An 18,025-nucleotide genomic window follows, 5' to 3' on the forward strand; every position below is an offset into this window, starting at 1 on the left:
CTCGCTCTCTGCCTGTCTGCCCCTCTCGCTCTCTACCTGTCTGCCTCTCTCTCTCTTTCTCTGCCTCTCTCTCTCTGTCTCTGCCTCTCTCTCTCTCTCTGCCTCCCTCCCTCTCTCTCTCTCTGCCTCTCTCCCTCTCTCTCTCTCTGCCTCTCTCTCTCTCTCTCTCTCTCTCTCTGTCTCTCTCTCTCCCTGTCTGCCCCTCTCTCTCTCTCTCTCTCTGCCTCTCTCTCTCTCTCTGCCTCTCCCTCTCTCTGCCTCTCCCTCTCTCTGCCTCTCTCTCTCTCTCTCTGCTTCTCTCTCTCTCTGCCTCACTCTCTCTCTGCCTCTCTCACTCTCTCTCTGCCTCTCTCTCTCTCTCTCTGCCTCTCTCTCTCTCTCTCTCTGTCTCTCTCTCTCTCTCTCTCTCTCTCTCTCCCTGTCTGCCCCTCTTTCTCGCTGTCTGACCCTCTCTCTCTCTCTCTCTCCCCGTCTGCCCCTCTTTCTCGCTGTCTGCCCCTCTCTCTCTCTCTCTCTCTCTCTCTCCCTGTCTGCCCCTCTCTCTCGCTGTCTACCTGTCTTCCCCTCTCGCTCTCTACCTGTCTGCCTTTCTCTCTCTGCCTCCCTCCCTCTCTCTCTCTCTCTGCCTCCCTCCCTCTCTCTCTCTCTCTGCCTCCCTCCCTCTCTCTCTCTCTGCCTCCCTCCCTCTCTCTCTCTCTGCCCCTCTCTCTCTCTCTCACTCTCTGCCTCTCTCTCTCTCTGCCTCTCTCTCTCTCTGCCTCTCTCTCTCTCTCTCTGCCTCTCTCTCTCTCTCTCTGCCTCTCTCTCTCTCTCTCTGCCTCTCTCTCTCTCTGCCTCTCTCTCTCTCTCTCTCTGCCTCTCTCTCTCTGCCTCTCTCTCTCTCTCTCTCTCTCTGCCTCTCTCTCTCTCTCTCTCTCTCTCCCTGTCTGCTCCTCTCTCTCTCTCTCTCCCTGTCTGCCCCTCTCTCTCTCTCTCTCTCTCACTCTCCCTGTCTGCCCCTCTCTCTCTCTCTCACTCTCCCTGTCTGCCCCTCTCTCTCTCTCTCACTCTCCCTGTCTGCCCCTCTCTCTCTCTCTCACTCTCCCTGTCTGCCTCTCTCTCTCTCTCTCTCTCCCTGTCTGCCCTTCTCTCTCTCTCTCTCTCCCTGTCTGCCCCTCTCTCTCTCTCCCTGTCTGCCCCCTCTCTCTCTCTCTCTCCCTGTCTGCCCCTCTCTCTCGCTCTCTGCCTGTCTGCCCCTCTCGCTCTCTACCTGTCTGCCTCTCTCTCTCTTTCTCTGCCTCTCTCTCTCTTTCTCTGCCTCTCTCTCTCTCTCTGCCTCCCTCCCTCTCTCTCTCTCTGCCTCTCTCCCTCTCTCTCTCTCTGCCTCTCTCTCTCTCTCTCTCTTTCTCTCTGTCTCTCTCTCTCCCTGTCTGCCCCTCTCTCTCTCTCTCTCTCTCTGCCTCTCTCTCTCTCTCTGCCTCTCCCTCTCTCTGCCTCTCCCTCTCTCTGCCTCTCTCTCTCTCTCTCTGCTTCTCTCTCTCTCTGCCTCACTCTCTCTCTGCCTCTCTCACTCTCTCTCTGCCTCTCTCACTCTCTCTCTGCCTCTCTCACTCTCTCTCTGCCTCTCTCTCTCTCTCTCTGCCTCTCTCTCTCTCTCTCTGCCTCCCTCTCTCTCTCTCTCTCTCTCTGCCTCCCTCTCTCTCTCTCTCTCTCTGCCTCTCTCTCTCTCTGCCTCTCTCTGTCTCTCTCTCTCTCTCTCTCTCTCTCTCTCCCTGTCTGCCCCTCTTTCTCGCTGTCTGACCCTCTCTCTCTCTCTCTCTCCCCGTCTGCCCCTCTTTCTCGCTGTCTGCCCCTCTCTCTCTCTCTCTCTCTCTCTCTCTCCCTGTCTGCCCCTCTCTCTCGCTCTCTACCTGTCTTCCCCTCTCGCTCTCTACCTGTCTGCCTTTCTCTCTCTGCCTCCCTCCCTCTCTCTCTCTCTCTGCCTCCCTCCCTCTCTCTCTCTCTCTCTGCCTCCCTCCCTCTCTCTCTCTCTGCCTCCCTCCCTCTCTCTCTCTCTGCCCCTCTCTCTCTCTCTCTCTGCCCCTCTCTGCCTCTCTCTCTCTCTGCCTCTCTCTCTCTCTGCCTCTCTCTCTCTCTGCCTCTCTCTCTCTCTGCCTCTCTCTCTCTCTGCCTCTCTCTCTCTCTGCCTCTCTCTCTCTCTGCCTCTCTCTCTCTCTCTCTGCCTCTCTCTCTCTCTGCCTCTCTCTCTCTCTCTCTCTGCCTCTCTCTCTCTCTCTCTCTGCCTCTCTCTCTCTCTCTGCTTCTCTCTCTCTCTCTGCCTGTCTTCCCCCTCTCTCTCTCTGCCTCTCTCTCTCTCCCTCTCTGCCTCTCTCTCTCTCTCTCTCCGTCTGCCTCTCTCTCTCTCTCTCTCCCTCCCTGTCTGCCTCTCTCGCTCCCCCTGTCTGCCCCCCTCTCTCTCTCTCTCTACCTGTCTGCCCCCTCTCTCTCTCTACCTGTCTGCCCCCTCTCTCTCTCACTCTCTGCCTCTCTCTCTCTCTCTCTGCCTCTCTCTCTCTCTCTCTCTCTCTGCCCCTCTCTCTCTCTCTCTCTCTCTGCCTCTCTCTCTCTCTGCCTCTCTCTCTCTCTGCCTCTCTCTCTCTCTGCCTCTCTCTCTCTCTGCCTCTCTCTCTCTCTGCCTCTCTCTCTCTCTCTGCCTCTCTCTCTCTCTCTGCCTCTCTCTCTCTCTCTGCCTCTCTCTCTCTCTCTGTCTCTCTCTCTCTCTCTGTCTCTCTCTCTCTCCCTGTCTGCCCCTCTCTCTCTCTCTCTCTCTCTCTCTCTCTCCCTGTCTGCCCCTCTCTCTCTCTCTCTCTCTCTCTCTCTCTCTCTCCCCACTGTCTGTGTCTGTCTCTGTCTGTCTGTGTGTGTCTCTCTCTCTCTCTCTCTCCCTGTCTGCCACTCTCTCTCTCTGCCGCTCTCTCTCTCTCTCCCTGTTTGCTCCTCCCTCTCCCTGTCTGCCCCTCTCTCTCCCAGTTTGCCTCTCTCTCTCTCTCTCTCCATGTCTGCCCCTCTCTCTCGCGCGCTCTCTCTCTCTCTGGCTGCCTCTCTCACGCTCTCTCTCTCTCTCTCTCTGTCTGCCTCTCTCGCGCTCTCTCTCTCTGTCCGCCCCCCTCTCTCTCTGTCTGATCCCCTCTCTCTCTCTGTCTGCGTCTCTCTCTCTCTCTCTCTCTCTCTCGCTCTGCGTCTCTCTGTGTCTCTCTCTCTCTCTCTCTCTCTCCATGTCTGCACCTCCGTCTACCTCTGTCTGTCTGTCTAAACCAGAGATTGGGTACATCTCGCTTCCCTTGATAATGCGAGTGAACCACTTGATTTTTTATGAGAATGATGGTCATTTTTACTTGTGTTTTCAGATAACTTTTAAAAATGAGTTTAAACTGCTGTGTTTGGGTTTGAACTTCTGTTCTTTTGATTATTAGTGTTGGTCTCTATATTATAAGTCCAATAACAGCCACAACACCACAGTATCCTCAACTCTCCGATCCCTTTGTATTAGAAAATATTACAGCACATGAACAGACAGCTCAGCTGGGTTTCTTTCTCCTCAGGAGCCACCTACTCTAGTCCCACTCTCCTGCTCTCTCAATCCCTGTGATATTCCTCATATTTCTAGCATTAAATTAAAAGAATTAGATTCTGCTTCAGCAAAGTTCTGTCAGGTAACTCTAGACCAACATTTTCAATGGCCATCTTTTAAAATTCTTTTTGTATTGATCTTACATTTTTACACTGGCCAAATTCTACTGTGCTTTTCATAATTCTCCATGATCTTGAAGATTATTATGAAGTCTCCTTGAGCCAGGTGCGTTGAAGAAAATCCCAACTTTTTCCATCTATAACCCCTCTCAATCCCTGGTAACATCCTAGTGACAACTATACCTTTCCCATTGTGTATGCATCTTCTCTAAAATGGGGTTTTCATAACTGTGTCAAATATGCCAACTGCAGCAATGACAAAAACTGCTGGAAATACTCAGCAGGTCTGTGGAGAGAGAAACAAGAGTTAACGTTTCAGGTTGCTGATCTTTTTCCAGAACTCACCAGAAGCCTAACTAAGGTCTTGTACGCGCTGAACATTGACATTCTATTTTGTCACATGCAAAGGCAAGAATTTTGTTGGCCTTATTAAAATGTGCAACATCTCCACTGACCTGTACACGAAGGTCTCACTCTCCTCTTTGACTGCCTTGCAAATCGTATTCTTTATAGTGCATCGCCTCTCTCTTCTCACTTCTCACCTGGCTGAGCTAAAATTACTAGTAACCAGGCATTGGCAGAAAAGTTGAGGCTGTTCTCACTGCTTTTGGGTCTCTGGCTTCAAATCCATCCACACCTCCAACTCCCACCTCAGGCTGCATGAAGAAGTGTGGAATCTTGTAGAGCTCTGAGATTGTGAGGGATCTGGGTGTCCTAGTGCATGAATCACAAAAGGTTAGTATGCAGGTACAGCAGGTAATTAGGAAAGCTAATAGAATGTTATCATTTATTGTGAGGGGAATTGATTACAAAAGTAGGGAGGTTATGCTTCAGTTGTACAGGACATTGGTGAGACCACATCTGGAGTATTGTGCACAGTGCTGGTCTCCTTATTTAAAGAACGATGTAAGTGCATTAGGAGCAGTTCAGAAAAGGTTTATTAGATTAATTCCAGGAATGGGCGGGTTGTCTTATGAGGAAAGGCTGGACAGGTTAGGCTTGTATCCACTGGAATTTAGAAGAGTAAGAGGCAACTTGATTGAAGCCTTTAAGATTCTGAGGAATCGTGACAGGGTGGATGTGGAGAGGATGTTTCCTCTTATGGGAGAATCTAGACTAGGGGTCACTCATTTAAGACAGAGATGAGGAGAAATTTTTTCTCTGAGGGCTGGGAGTCTTTGGAACTCTCTTCCTTAAAAGGCGGTGGAAGCTGAGTTTTTGAATATTTTTAATGCAGAGCTAGATAGATTCTTGATTAACAAGGGGGTGAAAGGTTATCGGGGGTAGGCAGGAATGTGGGGTTGAGGTTACAATCAGATCAGCTATGATCTTATTGAATGGTGTAGCAGGCTCGAGGGGCTGTGTGACCTACTCCTGCTCCTAATTCGTATGTATGCAATCTTGACATCCTGCTCAATGCTCTGTCTCATTTTCCTCTGTCACATTTGGCCTGTCACCAAAACGGCATCCACAATAATCACCCACCCCTGCCACGGCCACAAAAACCTGAGCTTATGCCCAGCATTGATGCTGAACTTCACCAGTTCTCCCACAGTTGATGGTTATGAGCTTCAGCTCATCCAGTGTCTAGATTGCCCCAGCTCCAACAAACGCCACGTTCTCTCATGTCTTCTTTGTGCACAAAGCCGGGTGAGAGTTGGGCAAATCTGCCAAAGAAAAAGACGATGGGAAATCAGTGAGTGTTGGAATTTGGTGCCAAGGGGGAAGGAGTTATGAAGTAATTTAAACTGAGGGACAACATAGTACTAAGTAATCATTTAAATAAATAACCAAGTTAATTAATTAGGTGAGAAGGGATTAAATTAAAATGAACAATATGGAAATTACTAACACTAAAGGGATCCAAGTTACATTTCTGGTACACACAAATCAATAGGAGGTAGGGGACATTGGAAACAAAGAGGTTAATAAGCAAAAACAAAGACAATTTTGAAAAATCTGAAATCATGCGCAATCCATCATTAAATATAATCCGGATCTCAAGTAATTTCCTTATATACAGAAATAAATTATGACGAAGAAATGAATTAAATCTTGAAATGGCAGTATAGGCTATGTATTGGAATTGTGATATGTGGGTGCTTGTGGCTATTGAGACTGTGCCTGATTGCTCCAACGTTAGCATTTATGCCTTTAGCCATTTGGACCTGAACTCTGGAGTTCACCCCCTAAACCTCTGCAACTCATTACCTCACTCTCCTCTTTTAAGACACCCTTAAAACCTATCTCTTTGAACAAGCTTTTGGTCACCTACTCTAATATCTCTTTGTGATTTGGTGCCAAATTTTGTTTGGCAGTGGCCCATCTGAAAGGCCTTTACTCATTGTCAATGTATTAACGGCACTATATAAATGTAAGTAATTCGGGATATCAACAACGTACTGCAACTTACAGGTAAGTTAAGAACAGGTAAGCTATCTATGAACTTTCTCCAGGTTTGTATTAAACCCAAAGTTTGTGCCAGTTTTCATTTCCAAATGTATGGATAATGCTAAAGTGAGACACAGTCCCACGATCGAGTGATTGTTTATGTGAGATGAGATTGAACAGATTGGTAACAGAGTTACTAATTTATGCCATGCCCTACACTGCGCTTGCCTTGAGGTGTGCAAATTTCTTTCATTTTTTGAATTGATCCGTTCATGTTGCTATATTTCTTCAATAGACGACCACACTATAAACAGTACCCGTTTGAAACACGTCCATATCATAAACTCACTTAAGCGGTTTGGCAACTCAATGAATGATGCCATTAAACACATAACAAACCTCTCTGACCATGTACTCTCAGAAGGCAAGGAGTTTGTTCTTGTGCAAAGTTTCAATTTTGGTGTGCCTTCATCCCAAATCAAACAGGAAGAGGTAATTGCTGAGTCTGAACTCCTCTACTCCCAACTATCCCACCACAAACCAGTGTCCACTGAAGATGCTGAACCCTTGAAAGCATGCCTAGCTGATCTAGTGCATGCATATTGCAGGATTCCAAATAAACTGTCTGACGTTCACTAACAATGTGAATATCTTAGTGTTGCGAGGCCTTAAGACCAACCCAGACATACACATCAGTAAACTTGACAAAGGGACAGGAACAGTCATCCTTAACAAGCGTAACTATATCAAATGCACACCATTCTTAATGGCTGGTCCAAATTCGTATCCATTGGATCTGCTGCTCAACATGACCAGACAGACTTGCTTCAAAGTAAGCTAAAAGAAACGCTTGTTGGACTTGTGTAAGAGCGATGAGCTACCACATGATATATATGACAGGGTTTGCCCTCACAGTTCACTATTTCCATGTATGTATGGACTGCCCAAAACATACAAAAGTGATGTCTCTTTATGCCCTATCTTATCTATGACTGGTTCTGCATAACATGAATTGGCCAGATGGTTGGGTATATTGTTACAACCAGTTTTGACCAAGCTTTCCACATATATGGTGAAGGATTCCTTCACATTTGCGAAGGCCATACACAACTTGCATATCGATAGCAATGCTGGATCCATGTGCTCAGTTGACATTGCTAGCCTATTCACAAATGCTCCACTTTAAGAAGCCATAAATATTTGAGCTGTAGCACTATATTAATGTGATCCAGACCTGCCACCATTGCGTGTGTCAGTATTCACTGAACTTATAATCTCAGCAACTCGTGCGGTTGAGTTCAGTTTTAATGACACCATGTTTGCCCAAATAGGTGATGTTGCCATGGGATCCCCTCTAGGCCCAGCTCTCGCAATCTTTGTTGGGTCCCATGAGAAACATGTCTTCAATGGAATGACACCTAACCTCCTACCCCTCACATATTTCCAATATGTGGATGATACGTACGCTATTTTTAAATCTGCAGCTGTATGTGATAATTTCCTTACACGAATTAATGGGCTTCACTCTGCGCTCAAATTCACCTTTGAAATGGAGCAGTCAAAGGAACTCCCTTTCCTTGATGTACTAATTGAGAAGTCTGCTGGGAGTTCTCTATCACGGTCTACCGCAAGACTACCTTCACTGGTCAATATATGTGTTGGGATTCTTACAGTTCCATGCACTATAAGATTGGTCTTATCGGCAACCTTGTAAATAGGGACCCATCCATTTGCTCACCATGTAAGCTTGATGCTGAACTAGAGCACATCAAAGGCATCCTGCAGGATAATGGCTGCCCTGATTAGATCATTTCGCGCTATAGATCACGCAGACTCATGAATGGGCCTAAGCCTGTCACTTTTGGTCCTGAAAAGGGCCCAGCTTACCTCAGGTTACCCTGGAAGGGCAAGGTATTCATCACTAACAGGATGCTGCTGTCAAGCCAGAAAGACATTCTGCAGAATGAGTAATGTGATATATGAATTTCAGTGCCAGTGTGATGCAATGCATGTCAGCCAGACATTCCAAAGACTGGCGGATTGTATCAAACAGCATGTCCCTGCTGTTGTTCTCAACCGGCAAGGTACAGACTGTACCCAACCAGCCTGAGGTTGCAAAACTCAAAACACAGTATCGAACTTTAGATGTGATTCTGTGATTGAACGATATTTGCTAAGTAATCCTCATTGTGCTAAGAACTAAGCTGAAAACCAGTTTAAGATTGTCTGTTGGGCCTGCAATGTGGCACGTTTATGTGTACAGAAAGCTACATATATTAATACACAGGGCCCTGTTATTTGTAGACAGGAAGAACATGCACACACATGGTGCCTGTCTTAGCTAAACAAAATAAGTAATAGCCATTCGCTCAGGGCAATGCCTTCACCAATTAGGTCAAGCTGCCTGGTTTAAATTTCAAACAATGCTTGGCAGTTAACTGTCAGTCACCATTACTGATGCATTCTCCATGACAAAGCCTCTACCAATCAGAATCGACTTGCTTCTCAATCAATACTCTCTTCACACACAGTGTAAATTGTTGTTTTCCTGTTATATTGGTGTTCTTGCAAAGTGTCCTGATGAGTGCAAGTCAAAAGCTTCAGCATGTCTCTATTTTTCCGGCAATAAATATAAGTTGTTATGTATAGATTAGTGGTCACCTCAAAGTGAGCTACAGGCCACAATCTAATCCTAGTATTGAACCCTACCCTAGCTCCATCTGGAATCATGGTGGGAATTCCTGGAGATGTTACACAGAAAATCAGATGTTGAATCATGAGCTTCTGAATGAAATCATTTTGTGCAAAATGGAGGCTGCTCTAGTCCCTACTGAATGGAAATGATGATTGTGCCATGTTGATCAAGTTGCTCCATTATTTCTGCTCTTTTGATCTCTAGTGATTCATTTATTTTGTGTTTGAACCACCACTGTTGCCCTGGCAATGCCACAATGCAATGTGATACGACCTGGCATATTTCCTGTAAAGGCCTCATGGTTGGGTCACATCACTGAACTACTACTTCCTCCTCTTTACTCACCACCCCCCCCCCCCCCCCCCCCCCAAATCCCCCCACATCACTGAACCACTACTTCCTCCTCTTTACTCCCAGCCCCCTCTCTGGCCCCTCCGAACACAACCCGCCACCCCCCCCCCGCCCACTTCCCCTCTTTCCCACTCTGCCCGTCTCCCCCTTTCTCCCCTACCCCTGCCCGCTTCCCCTTCTTTCACCGCCCACCCACCCCTTTCTTCCTTGCTGTTTGATGAAAGTGTTGGATGGGTCTCATGGCTCCTGAGAGAGAGAGAGAGAGAGAGGGAGGGTTGGGCGGTTTTGGTCTTGATTTGCAGTTGTGGTTCTTGTTTTGTTGATGTAGAGAAACCAAACCAGCCAGTTCAACTGGTGCAGAGTGAAACAGCTGGCAGCATGCTGTAACTTGAGCTGGATGTTGCCTTATCCCTTGCAGTGTCTGACTAAATCCCAACAATGTAAAAAGCATTTCCTCAAAATGCAAATCGGCCGTGATAGTAACCCCCGTGTCTCCTGACAGGCAGGAGGAGGCATGGTGGCCTAAAAATTTGTAAATGGGGGACATGTTCCCAACCTACATGTGGATGCTCAGTTTTTAATGATAGCTGGTTTCACATCATTCCAGTGTCCCACTTTGGTGAAGCGGGTGACGTCATGAACTTATTCAAATCAATCTCCTACAGTGCAATCCGGAACTTGATTTAAATTCTAGCTGGATTCCCCCGGGGCTTAGGAAATCCAACAATGAAAAGGGAGACGGATGCTGCCAGCTCCAGAATGTATTGTGCTTTTTTTTCCCCAGTGCTTCTTGTGGACCGGGAGGTGTAGGGCTCTGAAGAAGAGTCATACAGACTTGAAACGTTAACTCTGTTTCTCCCTCCACAGACGCTGTTAGACTTGCTGAGTTTTTCCAGCATTTTCTGTTTCCTGTTTCAGATTTCCAGCATCCACAGTATTTTGCTTTTACATTATGTAGGAGTTGAGGGGTATGCCTGTCCTCCCCAAGGAAACCTTGGGCCTCCCAATCGCTCCCACTCATTTCCCCCACTTGGCAAGATCAGTCTCCTGCTCCACCAAACCTGACCTCTTACCACCGCCCCCCTTCGCATTTGTAGGGACCATCGCCAAGGCCAACCTGCTACTTTAGATATAAAAACAAAAAACTGCGTATGCTGGAAATCCAAAACTCAGCAGGTCTGGCAGCATCGGTGGAGAAGAAAAGAGTTGACGTTTCGAGTCCTCATGACCCTTCTTGACTCGAAACGTCAACTCTTTTCTTCTCTGCCGATGCTGCCAGACCTGCTGAGTTTTTCCAGGTAATTCTGTTTTTGTTTCCAACCTGCTACTAGTTTTGCCACCTGGCAGCTGAGAAATGGAAGAAAATATTATGAGGCCCCACTGTTAATTTGGGCCAGCACCACCCCATCTCTGGCCATTTTGGGTGTTCCCCTGCATGCTCCACAGCTCACCATAAATATTGGGCCATTGGGACTTCATTGTGGACTATCAGTGCCCCAAGCGGAAAAATTAGGGAGGCAGAGTTAGCACCAAACGAAGAAATAGGTAAAAATAATAAACTGCGGGTGTTTAACACAACTTCATATGAAAGGTCTTTTCTATTCTTGGCTTTCTGTTCTTAAAGCGCCAGTGTCTTCACAGGAAAAGTGCTTGATAAATGTTTTGCTTGGGCAGGCGATGAAAGTTGAGTGTTTTCTGCTGCATGTGGTATTTTCTGACCTGGCGATGTGTACCAGCCATGGCTTGGTGAGTAGCACGCATGCCTCTAAGTCAGAAGATTGTGGGTTCAAGTCCCACTGTAACGACGTGAGCACACAATCCTGGCTGGTGGCTAATGCAGTACTGAGGTGATAGGCTGTGTTGTCTTTCGGAGGGAATGTTAAACTGAGGTCCAAGTGTACACAAAGGAGCTTTGAGAAAAGCTGAGGTGTTGCCTCCAGTGTCTTGGCCAATGTTTATTGCTCAACCAGCATCACTACAAACAGATCATTGCCATGTGCCTAGTGGGATCTTGCTGTGTGCAGATTGCTGTCACATTTCCTACATTAGAACAGTGACTACACTACAAGAGTACTTCAATGGTAGTGAAGTGTTTTAAGATGTCCTGAGTTCATGAAAGGCGCTATATAAATGCAAGTTCTTTTTTTTACACCTAGTGCACATAAAATTAATGGTTAAACATTTGGCCAATGCACACCCATGATTCCATCATGGGAAAAGGTATCCTTTAAGATGAGACCATAGCGGCCATTAGACCGCAGTTTCCAACATGGCTTAACACTGTCCACACCTAATGTGAGAGTGCACTCACTTTCTATAAACTGGTACACTGGATTGTAAATCAAGAGAGAAAATGCTGGAAGAGACCCAGTTATTGATAGAATCCAAGCCGGTTGTTTACCAAGACAGGGAGCTTTTCTTTACTGAGAGAGTTTATTGACATTGTTTAGTTTCATAGCTCTCCTCTCACACGCAGTGTCCCAGCTGTCCCCTATTTATACTCTTGATAATGTCAGAAAAAATAAATAATTAACCAATTAAGTAAACCAAACTAGACAATATGACAGCCCTTAAAGGGGCACTGTAATTAAAACCAAGAACTTTAAAGAAGCCCTTTTGAATTCAGTTAAAATATTATTTTGGAGGGGTCCCCTATTTATAGATTCATTTTAGAGAAACTAAAATCAATAAATCAGAGGGTGACAGCCCCTGGTGGGCTACGTCCCCTATTTATGTCTGCTTAAAGTACTTAATTAAACAATGCCCTTCACCTGTGTATCTTAACAATATCATTAAGATAATATTAAACCAACCAGCCTGCAAGTTTTTGAGATTATTGGTTGCATCTGCATACGTAGGCCAGACCAAGCAAAGACAGCAGATTTCCTTTCTAAACTACATTAATGAACCAAGGTTTTTACAACAATCGATAATAGTTTTATTTTAACCATAAATAATAATACTAATAACTTTATTCTCTTAATTAGTCAGCTATGTTAAAGATATTCAAAGTATAGTGAACACAATTACTTACATTCCAGACCAAACTTCTTAACTCAAATTTCCTTCCACACCCATTTAACTTACTCCCCAAAAACCCTCCAGTCACAGACCTATCAGAAATCGGAAGATTAACTTCTTGGTCTGGGCATTGTTGTAAAGATTCCTATAAGGGTCAAGATCTCTTGGGCCTTTCACTTACATCCGGAAAGCTTTTCTCTTCAAATCCCCTCCAGCTGCCTCACAGTCATGGACTTTTAGTTCAACACAGAAGTCAGTAGGGTCTTAAGTGTAGCCACCTTGGGTCCGAAGATTCCTGATTCTAATGTGCTTTAACTCTGGAGTCTTGCATATCGGCTCTGCCTCCCTCTCTCTCCTTCTTCTCCCCCTCCCTCTCCCCCCTCCCTCTCTCTTCACCACCCCACCCCCCACTCCCCCTCCCCTCAACGTGGCTATCCTAGAAGTGGAACTCGCTGTTAGTAGAGTCCTTCAGTTACCAAAAGTTTAAAACCCTTTAAGGCAGCACAAAGAATTTCACCTAAATTCTGCTGGAAGCGATGTTTCCTGCAGCCAGCTTGCACTAAACTAAACCTCTTGAAAAAGATTTTCCCTGCAAATAACCTCTTGTTTACCCTATGCTTGTTGTTTATTTTATAGGAAATCATCTTTTAGAGAAACCCAGTTGAACATAAGAGATATGCTGTTGAAGCTTTTAGTCTTGTTCTTATCAGACAGATTTGCAAGAATATCAGATCTGTTGCACCCTTTGAGATTTGATGTTCTTGCGAATCTGTCCTGATGAGTGCAAGTTTAAAAAGCTCTGACAGCATGTTTCTTTTTTCAGCAATACTCAAGTTCTGTAGTACCAAGCGACAATTAGAAACCTAGTTCTTAAAGGAATCATCACCCCCTACATTAAATAGAGTTTGTTTTTTTCCCAAAAGCACATCTGCCATTGGGGAGACAATGGTGTAGTGGTAATGTTGCTGGACTAGTAATTCAGAGGCCGAGGCTAATGCTCTGGAAACACGGGTCAAATCTTATCGTGACAGTTGGTGGAACTTAGCTTCAATTGAAAGCAAAGCTAGCCTTGGTAATGGTGACCATGAAACTATCATCAATTGTCATTAAAAAAAAACCCATCTGGTTCACTAATGCCCTTTAGTGAAGGAAATCTGCCAACTTTACCTGGTCTGGCCTACGCGTGACTCCAGACCCACAGTAATGTGGCTGACTCTTAACTGCCCTCTGAAATTGCCTGGAAAGCCACTCAGTTCAAGGGCAATTAGGGCTGGGCAAAAAATGCAGGCCTGGCCAGCGATGTCCACATCCCCATGAAAGAATAACTTAAGAAAAGCATGTTGTTGTTTCCTGAGGAATGTGGTTGTGTATAAGGTGTTGGCTCAGTTCTCTCTTCTCTGTCTTCAGGAAACAAAAAATCAGGATGAGCGGGTTGTGTCGAACTTGCAAGTGGGAAGTTACGTCTTTAAGCTGACCGTTACAGACACAGCTGGTCAGAAGACCACAGACAACATGACTGTCACTGTCCTCTCGCCTGAACAATCAGACGGTGAGCGTGTTTTCCATCTCGAGCGAGTTCTGGCCGAGAGGGAATTTATTCCATCCTTCCAAACAATCCCTCTCATAATGGGAGAAGCAAAGAAGTTACGTTAAACTTGTATAAAACCTTGGTTGGATCACACTAGGATTACAGGGCACAGATCTGGTCTCCATGTTATGAAGAGGATATACAGCCACTGTTAAGGTGCAAAAATGATTCACAAGAATGAGATCAGAACAAAAAGTTTGTATGCATCAGGAAAAAACAGCAGGCTAGGGTTCTTTTCACTAGATAAGAGAAGTTAACAGGTGACCTTACAGAGGCCTTTAAAATGTGTGAAGGGGTTTGATAGGATAGGTGTGGAGAAGATATTTTCACTTTCTGGGGAGATCAACCGGGGTCATAAGTATAAGAGTACAAATATGCCAATCACTAAAAGTCGCGCCACATCAAAGCCATAAAAAAGGCAAACCAAGCACAAGGCTTCATTTCTGGATGGATAGAATTGAAGAGTAGGGAAGTTGTGCTAAATTGGTATTAAGCCTTGGTTAGGCCACACAGAGTACTGTATGCAGTTTTGTTCACCATATTATATGGAGGCACTGGAGGGGGTGCAGAGAAGATTTACAAGGATAATACCAGAAATGTGTGGGTGTACATATCAGGAGAGGATTGACAGGCTGGGTCTCATTTCTCTTGAAAAAAGAAGGCTGAAGGGGTGACTTAATAGAGGTCTTTGAAATTCTAAAAGGTTTTGAAAGAGTGGATACAGCAAGAATGTTTCCTCTTGTGGGGAAGTGCATAACTAGAGGCCATCAGTATAAGATAGTCACCAAGAAATCTGATAGGGAATTCAGAAAAAACTTTTTACCCAAAGAGTGATAATGTGGAATTCACTACCACAGGAAGTGGTTGAAGTGAATACTATTAGATACGTTTTAAGAGGAAACTAGACAAGCATTTGAGGGAAAAGAGAATCGAGAGTTACAATGGTTGTTTTAGAAGAGAAAAGATTGGAGGATGCTCATGTTTCTGTGCCTCATGACCTATGTAATCCGGACAGTCACTAATAAATCCAATTAATTCAAGAGAAACTGATTTGTCTAGAGAGAGATGGAACACACTACCTCATGAGGTAGTTGAGGTGAATGGTATAGACATACTTAGGAGAGGCTAGATAAACATGAGTGAGAAAGAAATAGAAGGATATGTGGATGGTGTTAGATGAATTCGGATGGGTGGAGGCTTATGTGGAGCATAAATACAGGTATCGATTAGTTGGGCTGAATGGCCTGTCTAGCTAATTCCCCACTCTCATTCGCCTGTCAGTTTTGACCTCTGTTTCTCCATCCTTCTAGAATACTGCAAAGCAGATCAAAAGGTGGGACCTTGCCGCGGGTCCTTCCACCGCTGGCGTTATGCAGCTGACAAGGGGATCTGCGAGTCCTTCATCTACGGTGGCTGCAAGGGCAACAAGAACAACTATGTGGATGAAAAGGAATGCATGCAGGCATGCAGCAAGGTCAAAGGTCAGTGGCCTAGTGGAAGGGCAAGCGAATCACATTGCAGTAGCCTGTGGCTCGCAGGTCACCTGGGAGGTTTTGCATGTTCCGTGAGGTAAATTTGGAATATGATTGTACCCAGGGGTTGGGGGATCTCTCCACATCACCCCTCCCCTCCTCTGCCTGAGGCTATTGTGTTGCGTGGTGTGGGGGCTGTACCTTGCCCCACACAGACTGGCCCCAGGCTGCATTTCTGACCACTGCTGTTCCAGCGAGCTGACTCGAGGGAGTCCTGTGATTCGTCCCAGAAAGGGGGTGGGGAGAGGAAATATCAGCCAGTCCTTCCTGCTTTTGCAACCCTTACTGGGAAGAAGGTTAGATGAGGAAGTGTTTTGGGGGGGGGGTGTGGGGGGAGGGCGGGCGGGCAGCAGTGATACCCCCACAGTTGAATAGCCTTCCAAGGCTCACTGTCATGTGTGGAGGTCTGCTCGTTGGGGTGAAGTAAAGGAGTGGCCTGCCTGTGCATGTGGAAGGATACCCCTGCAACAAGGTACAGAATTCAGGAGAGATGTAGAGACAAATGCGGAATGAGAAATATTAGTTGAAGTCAACAGAAGGCGATGGGACTCTAATGCCTCACTTCCAAAGTATTCAATATTGAGGAGTTGCGATAGTGACCACTGCTCTTTAAGATGATTGTGTTTCAAGACATGGCAAACGGAATGCTACTAACGTTGCGTCTTGGATACACCGTGCCAGCATTCAGTTCTGGCATGAGTTACCTCATGTGTCAATCTGGAAGTGCCCAGAGGACTTGAGAAGCCCTGACTGGAGATCACTTGGTGCTAGCGCAGTGAGGAGTAACCAGTACTGTTCTGCTGTAAGAATCCTTCCAAAACTCTTGATGCCCATGAGGCTAGGCTAACTCCCAGGTAGTGGAGCCAGCTCACGGGACTGGAGTTGCAACTGCACCCCACAGACTTAAGGCCAAGGGTGCATCTAGTCACAGTCCCCCGGCAACATGCTGAGGGTTTATGTAAGAGATTGTACCACTTTCGACAACATCCCAATCGCAGGTGAAGGAGAACCTTTTCTATAAAGAGGGAACTAACTGCCTTTTTTCATCTCTTCCAGGTGACACCAAGTCTTCAGGCAGATCAAACTTACCACGTGAGTACCTCACTTCCATGTAAATGATGCCCTCACCCATTCCCCACACTGTAAGGAAAGAACTTGCATTTATATATTGCCCAGCTCTTCTGTGAAAAGTGTTAGGTAGATAAGACTGGGCCTCAGGTTAAAAAAGACGCCACCTCTGACAGTTTGGCATTCCCTCAGTGCTGCACTGCGAGTGTCAGCCGAGAGCTACCATTCATGACTCTGGAATGTGGCTCAAACTCTCAACCTTCTAACTCAGAAGTGAGAATGCTGAGGCAAGACTGACACCTGGAAGGAAAGGAATTGTGACCGGGCAGGCGTGGAGGAATGGGGAAAGAGCACTTCTGTTGGAAATACTTCCCCAATTAACAGAGTAAAACAATACGTACCAAGTCACAGACTGACTAGATAACCTTTAAACTGCTGCTTCCTATTCTATCTCAATGTGAAAGATCCTACATTCGCTAATGATTGTCGAGATAATGATGGCCCAGATGCATTGTGGAAAGTCCTTTAAGGAGGTGACATCCTAGGCATATTGGAGAAAAGCAGTATGGCTGAAGTGTTGAGGGTTCGGGGAAGCTGTGAGAATGGATGAAAACATGGTTAAAGGGTGCAAAACAATTCCTTATTAGTGGAGTCACTCCACAGTGAGGTGTCGGATGAGTACAGAGTGGAGTATCCCAGGGCTCAGTGCTGAGATAACCATAGCTTGAATAAGGGGTAGGCCATTTAGGACTGAGATAAAGAGAAATTTCTTCACTCAGTGGGTGGTGAATCTTTGGAATTCTCTACCCCAGAGGGTGGTGGATGTTCAGTCATTGAGTAAGTTCAAGACAGAGATTAATAGATTTCTAGATATTAAAGATATCAAGGGATATGGGGATAGTGCAGGTAAATGGCTTTGAGGTGGAAGATTAGCAAGGATCTAGTTGAATGGCAGAGCAGACTCGAGGAGCTGAATAGCCTACTCCTGCTCCTATTCCCTATGTTCCTATGTTCCGATTTGCAGAAGTGATCAGGATTCAGAAGCTCAATGCAAAATGCTCAAATTTGCAAATACTAAAGCAGTGGAATGGTAGAAGGTAGCTCAGGAATTAGCACAGGGTGAGTTGATTGAAATGTTGAAGTAGTTCGTATGCTGACAGGTTAAATTCCATTCAGATCATTGCAAAATTTTACAGCCAGGAAGGGAAAATTGTAGGTAATGCACACCATCGATTGGTGTTGACAGAAGCGGGGAATTTAGCTGAAAGAATTTTGGTTAACTTGATGTTCAACAAGTCTGATCAAAGTCACGACACAAGTTATTAAGGCAATTTTCTAAAAAGGAAATCAAAAACTAGGGTTAGTTTCTAGAGGATTGTTATGAAAAGCAGAAGTTATGTTTATAACCTTGGTTAAATCACACTTGGGAGTACTGTACAAACTTCTGGTCTCATTTTAAAGAAAAAACAGACTCTAGAGAACGTGTAAAAAAAAGATTTATGAGGTTGAAACCAAAACGGAGGGGTTTTCCATTCAGGGAAGGACTGATCAGGCTGGGGCTTTTTTCTTTGGAAGAGATAAGACTGAAGAGTGGCCTAATTAAGGTCTTTAATTAGTGGTTTGGTAAGGTAGGCATAGATAAGATGTTTCCACTTGCGGGGCAGAACAAAT

General features: G+C 45.7%; 1 protein-coding gene across 1 annotated transcript in view; it reads left to right on the forward strand.

The window, feature by feature from the left end:
- Positions 1–18,025, forward strand: part of LOC121292783 (kunitz-type protease inhibitor 1-like) — an 84,796-nt gene that overhangs the window by 53,690 nt on the left and 13,081 nt on the right. Inside the window, exons 3-5 of the mRNA XM_041215160.1 lie at positions 13,574–13,715; positions 15,065–15,235; positions 16,343–16,378. Coding sequence (XP_041071094.1) covers positions 13,574–13,715; positions 15,065–15,235; positions 16,343–16,378 — 349 coding nt within the window. The remainder of the gene's footprint in view (positions 1–13,573; positions 13,716–15,064; positions 15,236–16,342; positions 16,379–18,025) is intronic.

Source organism: Carcharodon carcharias, chromosome 20 (genome assembly GCF_017639515.1).
Source record: "Carcharodon carcharias isolate sCarCar2 chromosome 20, sCarCar2.pri, whole genome shotgun sequence".
Taxonomy (NCBI): Eukaryota; Metazoa; Chordata; class Chondrichthyes; order Lamniformes; family Lamnidae; genus Carcharodon; species Carcharodon carcharias.